Source organism: Fomitopsis serialis, assembly GCF_022376445.1.
Source record: "Fomitopsis serialis strain Sig1Antser10 chromosome Unknown B0H18scaffold_10, whole genome shotgun sequence".
In the NCBI taxonomy this organism is placed as follows: Eukaryota; Fungi; Basidiomycota; class Agaricomycetes; order Polyporales; family Fomitopsidaceae; genus Fomitopsis; species Fomitopsis serialis.
The window spans coordinates 45,347-57,848 of record NW_025954970.1 but is presented as its reverse complement, the minus strand read 5'-3'; the positions used below and the strand labels follow the sequence as shown (position 1 = coordinate 57,848).

The 12,502-nt window shown below is 54.7% G+C and overlaps 5 protein-coding genes across 5 annotated transcripts; all 5 read left to right on the top strand.

Moving 5' to 3' along the window:
- The first annotated feature begins 1,189 nt into the window (after positions 1-1,189).
- Positions 1,190-2,704, top strand: B0H18DRAFT_985585 (uncharacterized protein). Its single transcript, XM_048044750.1, has 7 exons — positions 1,190-1,424; positions 1,483-1,546; positions 1,606-1,688; positions 1,737-1,894; positions 1,948-2,084; positions 2,141-2,313; positions 2,368-2,704. The coding sequence occupies exons 1-7, from the start codon at positions 1,224-1,226 to the stop codon at positions 2,473-2,475; spliced, it is 924 nt and encodes a 307-aa protein (XP_047897291.1). The 5' UTR covers positions 1,190-1,223; the 3' UTR covers positions 2,476-2,704.
- A 61-nt stretch (positions 2,705-2,765) lies between these two features.
- Positions 2,766-4,274, top strand: B0H18DRAFT_985582 (uncharacterized protein). The gene is made up of 5 exons (XM_048044749.1): positions 2,766-2,786; positions 2,855-2,916; positions 2,976-3,816; positions 3,906-4,011; positions 4,070-4,274. Exons 2-4 carry the CDS (start codon positions 2,856-2,858, stop codon positions 3,988-3,990), a joined length of 987 nt encoding a protein of 328 aa, XP_047897290.1. The 5' UTR covers positions 2,766-2,786; position 2,855; the 3' UTR covers positions 3,991-4,011; positions 4,070-4,274.
- A 1,463-nt stretch (positions 4,275-5,737) lies between these two features.
- On the top strand, positions 5,738-7,256 carry B0H18DRAFT_985572 (uncharacterized protein). Its single transcript, XM_048044748.1, has 3 exons — positions 5,738-6,154; positions 6,261-6,279; positions 6,503-7,256. Exons 1-3 carry the CDS (start codon positions 5,781-5,783, stop codon positions 7,214-7,216), a joined length of 1,107 nt encoding a protein of 368 aa, XP_047897289.1. The 5' UTR covers positions 5,738-5,780; the 3' UTR covers positions 7,217-7,256.
- Positions 7,257-9,817: 2,561 nt separating this feature from the next.
- B0H18DRAFT_985560 (uncharacterized protein) lies at positions 9,818-10,777 on the top strand. The gene is made up of 3 exons (XM_048044747.1): positions 9,818-10,045; positions 10,100-10,395; positions 10,452-10,777. The coding sequence occupies exons 2-3, from the start codon at positions 10,196-10,198 to the stop codon at positions 10,516-10,518; spliced, it is 267 nt and encodes an 88-aa protein (XP_047897288.1). The 5' UTR covers positions 9,818-10,045; positions 10,100-10,195; the 3' UTR covers positions 10,519-10,777.
- Positions 10,778-10,856: 79 nt separating this feature from the next.
- B0H18DRAFT_1208376 (uncharacterized protein) lies at positions 10,857-12,092 on the top strand. Its single transcript, XM_048036267.1, has 2 exons — positions 10,857-11,328; positions 11,396-12,092. Exons 1-2 carry the CDS (start codon positions 11,107-11,109, stop codon positions 11,918-11,920), a joined length of 747 nt encoding a protein of 248 aa, XP_047897287.1. The 5' UTR covers positions 10,857-11,106; the 3' UTR covers positions 11,921-12,092.
- Positions 12,093-12,502: the final 410 nt, after the last annotated feature.

Below are 12,502 nucleotides of genomic sequence, written 5' to 3'. Positions count from 1 at the left end.
CAAGCGCATTCAGCTGGATCTCGTTGAGCAACACGGGTGTGGCAAGCTTGAGAATACAGCCTGGTCGTCTCTATCATACAGCGGGGTGGGCCCGGGGCGTTGTACTGTTCCGAAGGTGGATTCATTCAATATCACCCAAAGCCTAGTGCAGTTTGATCACGACCTTCGAACACGATCAGACAATAGACGCGTCGTGTGGATGCAGAACCGCATAAGAACTCACGCGGCTGCGTTTTCTGAGCCTCTGTCCCCATGCGCTGTGCAGTGAACCGGCAGCGACAGGTTAGCCCCGGGTTATCAGGATTGCGGCGAAATGTGAGGGGTTGCTATCATGAACAACTATGAATGAAGTCCGTAGAATCTTCCCGCACGGATGTTTCACACATAACGTGGCTACACAAACCAACGGCAATGTCAATGGTATTGCGTGCTTATGAAGGACAGGAGTCTTCACAGGTTACCAAATCAAATTGGACATCGCTCTGCGTTCGCCTTGTGTTCATTGAAGATCTGTAGGATGCTACTCAGTGTCATGCGATACAACAACTTCACAGTAAGTCGCCGGCAGCCTAACATATACAACTGCCAGAAATCGGACTGACCTAGCGTAGGATCTCCCACTCCTCACCGAGCGGGTAACACGACCCAATTTCAGGCATCATATTAGGTTGTGTAGCAACTCTTGCGAAGAGCCTCTGTATGTCTCGGTGATCGACGAATAGCGACGTGAAAGATGGCTTCAAGTCTGATACACGGTCAGTACACTCATAGTCAAGCGGGCATCCATTAAGCCCAACATGATTCTGCGAGTGGAGTGGAAGCTAGGTTACGAACTTACTGGCGCCGGTGACAGAACCATAACTCATGAACCAACCCACTATGAGGCAGCCCTGGCAGGAAATAATGCACACTGGAGAGTGATTCTAATGTGCAACGGAAATTGTGCGCTCACCTGCACTGAACATCCCGGTCGACGTCGTTCGAGGTAACACGGAGTCAGACTCTTCATTCATCACACTAACGTGGACCAAAGGCGTCGCGACATTACTGTAGGTATATAGGTCAAAGCTCAAGAAGCAGGAAGTATGCACAGCCACACACCCGGCGGTACAGCATGTTGTAGGTGTCACATGATTCGCTCGGTGGCTGCCTCATGGCGTATAATCGCGTTGGTCGGATGGGCTACTACTCGCCGTCCTTGTCTTGCTCTCTCACATACAGCCATGTCTGGTAGCAGCGCAAGGACGCCTCCCCCTCCATACAGAAATGACAATGCCGAAGAGCTCAAGAGATGTTTCGCGACCCTTCTGAGCGATCAGCAGGAGATACAGAATCTCTTCAAATCCGTCTCCGGCGAGCTGGAGACAACACCGCAAATCGGCGAGCATCACCCTCTCACCGAGGAGTGGAACACTCTGCGTCAGGTCAGTCATGGCAATCCACGTTCATAGGAAACTAAAGGAAAGACGTTCCGCTCGCCAGAGACACCGGAGGGTGTACCGTGATTCGCAACACAACGCTTCGCAATGCGCAAGTTTCCTCCACAGTATGTCTCCACTAGTTTTGTGATTGCTACCCCGTGTATCATGGACATAACCGACACAGACTTCGTCGAGGTGGTTATCCCACTCTCGCACTCCAAGATGCCCTATCGAGAGAAGAGGATCATGGTCACGCGGTTCCTGGAGGTACGAGTGCGCGCTCGCTTCGTAGCTTGTATTCTGACGCCCTGGAAGGCCATCGCGATCCACCAAGAGAACGCGAAGAAGACTGCCGAGAAGTTTAACGAGCTTGGCAAGGACGTCGAGACCTTCCAGCTCAAGATCGCTGCCGCGCTACGCAGCCAGGCCGAATCACAGGGTTTCTTCACCAAGATCTGGTCGGGTCTTGAGGAGTGAGAGTTTACCTACCTCCTCGTGCCGCATATAGGCACTGAAACTGGGACAGACTGTGCATGACGATCTGGCAGGCGCTATACAAGTTGCTGACACAACTCGTCAAGACGTTTCACCGCCTGCTCTCGGGCATCAATTCCGTGCACTTCTCTGTTGGCCCCCTTCGCACGGACATCCGCTTCCACCCATGTGAGCTCTCTCCCGTACAATTGTTCCTCTTCAACTCACAGTATCCGCACGTGTAGACTCAGAAGTCCAGGAAGAACTCAGGATGGGCACGCGCGGTACCGCCTCCCTGATCAAGGACGATTGCCGCGAGCTGACTGAGAAGCTCACCGCGTTCGAGGATGCCTGGGAGGTCGTGAAGCTCTCTTGCTCCGACCTCCTCATCAACCTCGCCATGGCCAAGTCCATGTCGGTCCGTGAACAGTTGATCATCTGTTTCTCTTCTGATGCTGACATGTACGTGCAGGCTGTCCCTGCCGCGTTCGACTCCAGCGTGCGTAGCGCCCAGCGAGTTTATTCGCCCCTGGTCGAATGCATGCGTGCCTACTCCCAGAACCGATCGCCCGAACTCTGAAGACTCTATGTTGTGTCGGACCAATTCGCTCGTTATCGACTATATCCCGGAATTCCTCATTTTCAGACCTCTCCCGTTGTAACGCCGTTGATGATGATGTCTCAGTAACGACCGGGCGGGTCTGTGACCTGCTGTGATATGTATGTACGTTCCGCTTTCTTGCAGCTGTAATGTATACCTGTTGGATGTTGTTTGTATGCATTCTGGCATGCACCGTCGTCTTCTGCCACCGACCTAGTGTCACTGCGTGCGTCACACATACGTGACAAGGCTTTGTGGCTTTGTTTCCCACTCGTACGCTAACCCAGACGGTGCGAGGTTTCTTCCTCTTAGTAGTCGCGAATCTATGCTAATAGCTTCGTATTTGGCTGTAACATAGCATGTCAGCGACTCCGATTCTGATAGGCAATTCACAATCCGATCCCCGCAAGTACGGTGAAGGCTAGTACTTCATTTTTCCCTGATGAAATACCCCCAGTGAACTCCGCTTTGTCCCAAAGCCACTGCACAAATACGGCGACCTATGGCACAAATTCGCTTTGTTCTGAACTTGGCCTCGCAGAATGCCGACGGTGTGGCCACGGTCACGACCACTGTGTTCAACCGCCTCCCGTCCCTCCCGGTCTCGCTTTCCAGCTTCTCCCTTACCACGATGAACCCCAATGCACCCTCATTTATTCCTCACGACTGGCTACGAGAATCTGTTACCCCCAAAGCACGTCCGTTTACCCTTCCAGTAACAAACTTAACACCAATTCCTGTCATCCCCAATGGCACCTCGGAGGGCCACAAACCAGCCGAGATCATGCTCCAGCCCAGAATACCGAGGCGCAACCTAGCGACGTTACAGGCCCAAAAGCGCTTGCTGGAAAGCCTCCTTCCAACTGAGCCGACACGTTCTAAGAGCACCACGCCCTGCCCGACGCGTCCCCCCGTCCCGACGCTCGAAACGGCTGCTGGGCCACAAGCGATCCCCATAGTCACGCCAATACCGCGTCCCGCAGAATCCGCGCTGTACCAGCCCACACTTGCCCCACCAGCGCAATACATCGCGATTCAGAATGTTCAGGCCACCACGCCCATGGGCAAGCTTGAGTCCGTGCTGGTCGATTGCGTGACTCCCGTTCAGCTGCTCGCGTCCCTCTCACATGTCGAGGGGCGGTTCCCGCAGTTGATCGCAGAGCGACTCGAGGGGGCCGAGCGGATCAAGCGGGGCGCGCCCGAGTGGGAGGTGCGCCTGCTGGAGTCGTCGCGGTGGTGGAAAGTGCACGCAGAGCTGCTCCGGCTCGCGCACGCCGTGTATGAGTGCGAGTCGGACGAGGTTTGGCGCGTCTTCGAGCGGTGCGTCGATCCTTGTGTCGTCTGTTTCTCCTTTGGTTTGGTGGGTAGCTGCAGATGACGTGCATGAGCGCTGACTGCCAATTTGACAGGCTTACCTGGCACTTGTGCATGAACATGCCTGGTCAAGAGGGGGAGAAGGCTAGGTCTCAAGAAACGAATCAAAATACCGCCTGATACGACTGATTCCATGTGCTTGTAAGTGTGTCCCGTGTCTTCGAATCCGAGCGAATTCAATGATCAGTATGTGGACCAGGTCATCGTCTACTTAACTTACCAGCTGTCGTCACACGCTTCGCTTTGCTATCCACGTTCTGTGATTCATTTGGCTCTATCACTCTATCGCTGCTGTCGTTAGCTATGACCGACACGTCCTTACTTACGCCCACGACTCCTGATGCCACTGCGATGACGTGTTACGCTGTACCTATAGTAGTCAAAACATCAGTCTTGTACCCGCTGATACGCGTGTTTCTGTCCGTGCTTGAGGTAAAAGGACCAACAACAGGCCCCAGGTTTGCCATGGGACTATGGCGAACATTCGTGGCCATTGAGTATGCATGCATCTTTGACGACACTAATGAATCGAAGGCCATCGCGGCTGCTAGTCTCATTAGCGGCCGTCCGATGGCACAGCGGCTTTTTATCAAGCCAAGATACCTAGCCTGGAATCAATCAAGCGTCAGCAGAGCTTGAAGCTTGAGCTTGAGGTTGTGCATGGAGTGTCGACGAACAGCGAGAGTTGTTCATTCAACGCCACGAAGTGAGGAGACGCCGACAGCTTGCTTGCTATATCAGGAAGGCAGACCAAACAACGCGTACACAACACGTTGTCCATGCGCCGCGCCCCAGCACAAAGGACCGCTGTGGCTACGATCAGCTTTCTCTTCCTACGCCATCAACTTGAGGTCCCCTCGCTCAGACGTCGCCCACCATCCGCACTCTCTTCATATTGGAGTGAAACGCATCACACCTCACGTCAACATGAATTCTAACTACCGAGCTTTCCCTCCTTACACCTCGACCGTACCGAACGCAACGGCGGCATCGACTAACCTCGATCAGTACGATGGCATGGTACTAGAATATGTCGACGAGGCCAACATCATTGCCTTCGATCTCTTGCCCCACTTGTTTCCGAGGGCAAGTGCTCAACCCTCCCGCGACGATCTCTCTTGGATCTCAAGCTCCTGGAGCACGCAAAAAATTACGATAGACAATGAAGCCCAGGCGGTAAGCTAATGTGCCAGTTTCAAAGGTAATTGATTAGGTACTCACTGTGATTGTTCACCATAGGCTACGACCTCAGGGTGATCAGGCCCCAGCAAAAACCTCGGACATCGCCACCACATCGCCCTAACCATGCGCCGATTTAGACGAAGATCGGAGTATCATGCTCACTACACTCAGCATCAAAGCCGTTGAGCATGCAGCTGCGTGCGCGAGGATACCTTCTGCGCAACACGATCCCTTCGACGAGTGTAAGGCCGGCATGAAATCTTTCAGCGGATGGTGGGGTCTCCCGCAAGAGCGGCAGTTCGTCGAACCGTCCGAAGGGGCAGGCACGCTCTTCGAACCTGTACGCAGGGGTGTGGGTGCTCTGCTTCTTTCTTCGTCGGATAGTGGGAGATCGACCAGCATAGATGCGACCCGCATCGACGTTGTTACACCCCAGGTGTTCGCCAGTTGAATGAATAACCCATGATTGCGCGATGTAGAATTGATGATATTGAACGGAGAGTCGAGACGGAGCTTCGGAGGCAGCTATGGGCAGTGAAGTGTTTGTCGCAGAGCATCCCACAAATTGAAGGAGAACTACAGGTGGAGACACCGACGAGTAAGGTGTACTTGCATCCAAGCCGGTCACTCACTGGAACGTGAACACGATACAGCTACAGCCTCGAGGCAGACTATCAGATGACGATAAAGGTCCACGACAAGTCTCAGATGCCCGGCATTTCGCGGGGATGTTAAGCGCTCGAACACAAAGGACGAGCCACAGGCGTGTTCCCCTTCTGTCTTCGCACCTCAACGTGCATCCCCGTCGTCCCGCCTTCTGCGTCGTACAGCGTACGATTAACCCCGAGTCCTGTGCTCATACTATCAGTATAAAACATCCAGCAATGACGAGTCCCCAGTGCGAAACTCCATACCCACCCAACGCCACTCAGAACACGGCCACCCCGTATTCTGGCGCGGTATTGGGCGAGAACGTCGAAGTCGCGCATACGTCTAACCACCCTCGCGATCTGCCCGCACGTTCCCCTGACCCACCTTCTCGCGAAGGCCCGCCTGCATATCCGCCAGGCCTACCTGCTCGCCGCCCGGGCCTACCTGCTCGTTCGCCGAGTATACCATCCCGCCCCCCTGGCCTACCCTCTCCTCGTGCAGCCCGACCTGCATATCCTCCCGGCCTGCCGGCTCGACCCCGGGGCATACCGACTCGGCCCCCAGGCCTGCCGGCTCCTGCTCGTCCTCCAGGCCTACCCTCCCCTCGACGAGGCCTGCCTGCCTACCCTTTCGGTATACCTTGGCCCCATGCGGAGGCACACCGCGATTCCGATCAACCCTCCAAGACCCTGGATGCGAGCTCCTGGAGTCCAGAAACACATACGACAGCCGAGAGCCACGATGCCGACAAGGAAGTAAGTCGTTGGCAACCGGAATCGTAAATGAATCTGTACTCACACGCACTGTGCCACAGAACGTCCCTCCTCTCCATGTCGGTAGGCAGTATACCCTTGGGGGAACGAACACAGCCCGGCACCTACCTGCCCAGCCGGCTTTCCAGTCCGGAACGATCTTGAATCCGGTGTGGATTGACACAGCCCGCGTTGGATTGGGCGATGCAGCCAGCCCCGACACCCGCCCTCTCGAGCCTTTCAGGCTCAATCCTACCGAAGATCCAGCGTGGGCGGGAGGCCTGGAAAGGGGACCTCCCAAGGCTCTCCGTAGCGACCGGCCAGTGTCACTGCACTGCGATGGTGGCGCATTCAATAGTAACCATTGGGACGCCGCCATCGGCGCCTACAGACATCTCCGACTCGAGCCTGTGACGTGGACCGACGACTACCTGACGAGGCATTGGGTACGGGAGGAAGGCTTCAGGATACGAGAGGAGCAGTGGTTGGCGGCCCAGAACGCCAGGGTCCAGCCCCCCATGGAACCCGTGCTGCTCGAAGAGCAGTGGCCCGGTGCTACGCCGGGGCTGCTGCTCTTGCCTGCGGAGCACGACGATTCGGGAAGTGACTCCGGCTACTCGTCTTCCGGCGAACTGTCTGCCCTCGACGACATCATGCCAGGGCTGGCTGGATTGGGCGGGCTGGTTGGTTTGGACGATGATGCTTTGAAGGCGTCATCCAACGACGTCCATGTGGCATGCGAGGAGATCGTCGAGGAGTAGAAGGGGAGAGTGGATTCCGATGCGATGTCGCGAAGATCTGACAAGGCGCTGCATCAGCAGTTCGTTCGTGTTGGATACAATGTTCTGGTCTTGAGTCTTTGTTATCTGTATAGTAGTATCTGAAGTGGTGTATCTATCAGCAACGCTGTTTCGTGTTCTTCGACGCCCATGTCACGCACCTCTATGCTCTCTACCTTCGTCAACGACAAGGGTGTCCTGTACCTGCTGCCATGCAGTCTTTCCAGCACGCCACGCGTAGGATAGTCTTACTGATCGTGTTCCTTGGCACAGATCACAACCTCGCACCACATTGAGATGTTGTCCCGGCGCGCCACCAACGATTCCGTGTCCAGCCGCTGCGAAACGGAGGACATTTCTCTCGCTTCGAATGTCGAAGAGGTCCCTCGATGGCATTACCCAGTATGCAGAACGCTACCTGTCAAGATGGAGAATCTGGTGAGCAAAACATACGTATTGTCGTATCGGAATCCATGCTTACCCATGCCTCGTGCACTAGACGCGACTCCTGGCGCGAAACGCCCCACAGTCATCCACGTACGTCCGAGCTCTTGCTATGACCTATCAGTGGCATATTAGCGGGGATAATACGTCTTGAGCGTGGCGAGTGCGACTCCTAGAATGGCGATGAAGGACTAGACAGCGTCTTTCCCAGACTGCAGAGCCTGTCTAGCGAGCCGTACAAGGGTGGACGGGGGTACAATTCCGGTTCGAACGAGGATTCGACATTGTGGACTTGCAGTCGGCACACGCCTAGCGATGGTTCACGGTGACCGCAGGCAGTGAGGTCTGTAGAGTGTTCGCGTACTAGCCCACGTCTCTACGCGCGCCTTCGTTTTATATGCCCACGACCCCTGTACGGCTTTGACCCTCTTTGGCCCCAACTACGCCCAGCTGTCCATTTCCTCGTTAGCCACAATCGCGTAAGCGCCCAATATATAAGGTCGCCACTCTGCTTGAACTCGACTTGTACGTCCTTATCCTAGTCCCCCGTCGACGCGTCTTGTCTTCAGAGTGGGGCACTGCCGACACTCTGAATACCTTGACATCGCATGATCAGTCTGCGAGGCGCGTCTGTACTTATTCTAACTTACCACATGCGACGTGAACAACGCGGTCTTCCAAGACGTGGCGTACTCAGCTACCCGTCGTCTGCCCCTCAACTGCCACTCCGAGAAGCACTGATGAGAGCACAGGCAGCAAATAGGCACTCGACTCGGAGCGGCTAGCAGGGTCGAGCGCGTCGCTGATGAAGACAACGCCACTCCTCATATGGCCGCGGTGCGTACACTATGCGTCTCGGACTCCGACAAGACGGAATTCCGGGGCTCCTTTTGAGGCTATAGGGGTTGCTACGTCGTTGTCGATCATCTTCGCGGCATCAATCCGATACACCTTGACATCGACATGGCCAACGGTTCTACCATTTCCGATCAAGCCTAGAGGTGGCTTGCATCCGTGGCGCATGGAGGCATGTGGTCTGCGACAGTCGCTTGGTGAGTGACGGCGTACCACCGTGATTGGTGCTGTGCTTACCTGTGGCGCCTTCTATGATGAGGTGCAAGCTAATGTCGGTGGGTCTAGTACGCGCCCATCTCTTTCACTGCGAGTTGACGATACAACACGAACTAAGCGGCATCCTTGAGCGCCGCGCTACACGATACGTTGGCCTGAACGCGACCAAGAGCGCACTCAGTGTAGTTGGTGCCCAAGACACGACCACACATGCTAGAGGTTGGTCGTCTTCGGCATCAGGAATATGCTTCGAGAATGTTGTTGAAGACCTCTCCCAGAATAGCCTGCTGAACGTGTCGATGTTGAGTATATGCGCCTGTATACAGAAACGTTACTCACGGCATGGAATAAGTCCACCGTCTAACGGGACTTTGGGGCAGAAGTCTCGCGCAGCGGCATGCGGGGACTCGTCTCGACGTGAGACAACCTCGACGGCTTCCGGCGGAACAAGTTTGCAGGATGCACTCCGCGTCACGTTCAAGCTAGACCGGTGCAAAATTTAGATGAAGGCATCCGACGAATGGCGTCTCCAGTCCCCTGCAACCTTACATCCAGATCAGCTGTGCGACCTGTGGACAGGCCGATTCTGTATTGAGCACGGCATTACGTACCTGCGCCGCGCGATTTCTTGCCTGAAGAGTATGCACGTCAGAAGGCGTCGCAGTGGAAGGAGGGTTTCCATGCGGTTGCCGTCATGCTGAGCGTGGTTCACGAGCCGTGACCGAGGGTGCAATCTATATACGTTGAGTTTGATTTTTCTGTCTAGGCAATTGAGCTGGCTCACCTGTATACAAGGAGGAAGTGGACATGAAGCTGCAGTGTCGACTCATCACGGGCTGATCAATCGACCACAGACTAAAAGCAACGGCGGATATGCTGCGCAGAAAAGGGAGGCGAACTAGCGGGCGATGTAGAATCCTCAAGAAGTGACTTGCAGGGTGCGTACCGGGGGGGTCATTGGACGGCCGATATGAACGAGGACAAGATGGTGAGCGACTCGAACGAGGTGTCGCTGATTGCCCGATTGACGACGTGTATCGAGTCTATTGACGCGCCTACTTATCATCACACTGAACTTGTATTGGAATTTGTAGTCGGTTTGCAGCGTTCAACAACGCCACTCACACTTGTGGCTGAAGCGCCACCTTCAAGTTCAAGTACTTCGCCCGGCGCGAACATCCTCCACTTCGTACTATGCCGTGATATGTTCATAATTCTCCAAGCTACAAGCTGCGCACTGTCTGACATCATCTTATAGCAGAGATACGTTCAAGCAAGAAGAGCAGGAAGGCGAAGGTCTGTTTGCTACTTTGTGTACGACCCAGACAAGGATTGAAGGCTTCGCGACAGCAGTGCATACTACGAAACGCTGGGTAGGCATCGCTGTGGATCATCCGTCGTCGCTACCATTGGCGATGCTTGTCGTCTTCGCCACGAAACTCACCAATGTACTGCCAGCTAGCAGATAGTGGTCGCATACCTGGTTTCATACAAGTTCCTGCACGGTGGACTTTCATGACTTTGGTCCTTCTGTATCTACTCACCGTCCCCAGGTCGGGCTTTGCCACAGGCCCACTAGCTGATGATAACGACAGTGTTATGTCCGGGAAGCCCATTGGCGCGGGAGAGATCGTTCTCATCTTCGGGTGTGTAGCCCCATATTTATCGAAATTCTCTAATTTGTTGAAGACGTATTCTCGAGATTATCGACGTACTGTACGTCTGTGCATGGACAAGTATCAGTTCCGATTTGGTCTTCGAGTTCCTGAGCGCGCCTACCTTCTAGCTCAATACTTATGTCAGTTCTCGTCGGGTTGTACGAATCAAAGACCAGCCGCCAATGTCGCGAAGTACACCGGGTGTCGTAGATAATTTGAAGTGAGCGAGGATAATGTGCAGCAGTAGGGCTGCCTGTGGATGTTTAAATAAGAGTGTCTGTCTATCCCTATGTCTTCGTCATGTTCATAGGCTAGTAGCATGCATTCGAGTTGCAACGACAGTGGAATCTCCCAGCATGAGGGATCGCGTCCGAGCATCGCAGATTTTGATGCTGAGCACAGTCGAGAGGTTTCCAAATATGTTGACTCACTCAGACGCCGCCGTAGCGGGACAAACACTATGCATAAGTCATCTATAATACTGTCCGTGGGTGCGAGGTGCGACTGAGCGACGGAGGTAGGGTACACCTCGGGCTCGGCTCGGCTATCTCGCGTAGCGTGAATAGGCGCCCAAGTCGTAGCCACAATCAAGTCCTTCTGTCCTCCAATCTGTCTCGCATCCAGGTGTTAGAACCCTCGGTCCTTGCAAAGCTTCCGTCGCTGTCGCCCGACCACCAATCACTGTCGACCTCACGAAGAATGGAGTCTGCAGACGCACATTCCCCATGCGAAAGCCTCAGTACCTGCAATACCGTCGACAGTGCGAGTACTGCATATTCAACTGAATCGGAGAAACCGAACGTCGCTCGTACACGCTGCCTACCCCTTCCTCACGTCGGCGACTTCCAACTGGCCCACGAGGAAGCTTCGGAGATCGAGTTGCCTGCCAGTACACATTACATGACGGAGGACAACCATGAGGTAAGTCGACGTCGACGGTTGCAGCCGTAATGGAATGTGTACTCACACATCATGCTTCTTGTACCAGTCTTCGCCAACTAGCCGTCTACCGTACCAGGGGTACGACGAGCACAACGACGACATGCACGTCGTGGGCTCCCCTTTGCCAGAGGATGCACCTGCCGGTGCTAGTCCAGACGACGGTAGCTCGCCGGGGAGCGAAGCGATGGACCACGCTACGAACCACCCGGTGCTGGGCGTAGAGGATCCCGAGCCTGACGCGGACTACGCCAAGATCTTGCGGAAGGAGTCCGATAGGTGGGCATTCAAATGGGAGGGGTTCAGGAAGTCCAAGGAGCTTGACCAGATGGACACGCCTGCGGTGGTCGCCACCCTGATCGATGACCCAATGAGATACCTTGAAGGCACTCCAGGTCTGCTATTCGCGCCCTTGGAGGATAACGCGGCGATCGACGTGGGGCCGGACTTGCCAACATTGGCTGGAATTCCCGAGCTCTGCGGATTGGAAGACGAGGGCGGTCGTTCGTTGATGGACGAGATCATGCTGGAGATAGACATGGCGATGGCTGAGTGGTCGACGAACAACCTCTGACGCGGTCCTCCGCGATCACGAGCGAGACTAGTGTGGAGTTTAGCATGGAGAGGTCCGAGGTGGAACATGGAGACAAGCGTACATGGATTGGAGTGTTGGGCTGTTCCTTGATGGTTCGTTGGTCGGATATGTTGCGCTCTATTGTGCATAATTCTGGACGGCGCATGGTTGTGTAGCATTGGAAAAAATCATCATGGTCGATAAACAATAGGGTAGACGGATTGGTGTGCAGAGCTCTGGCGAATGCAAATGTAGTGGCAGGTTGTCGACCAACATAAGCGCCCATTCATAAGTATAACATCAACGCCACGCACCTTGACTCTTTCCACCGTCACCGAGAACTGTACCACCTTCAGCATCGCTCGGTAAATACGCAATATGGGGCTATGAGAGTCGACTAACCAGTTGCATGTGCAGTCATACCCCCTGAAGATCACTGTCAACTGGCGAACATGTCCTCGCTGGCCACACAGCCCATCCTACCCACTGCCCTAGAGAATGACTTCGCGTCGATACTCCTCGCACCGAAGATGTCACCGATGTCTCTTGAAGACGAAGACCGTCTACCGAGTCCGTGGTCAG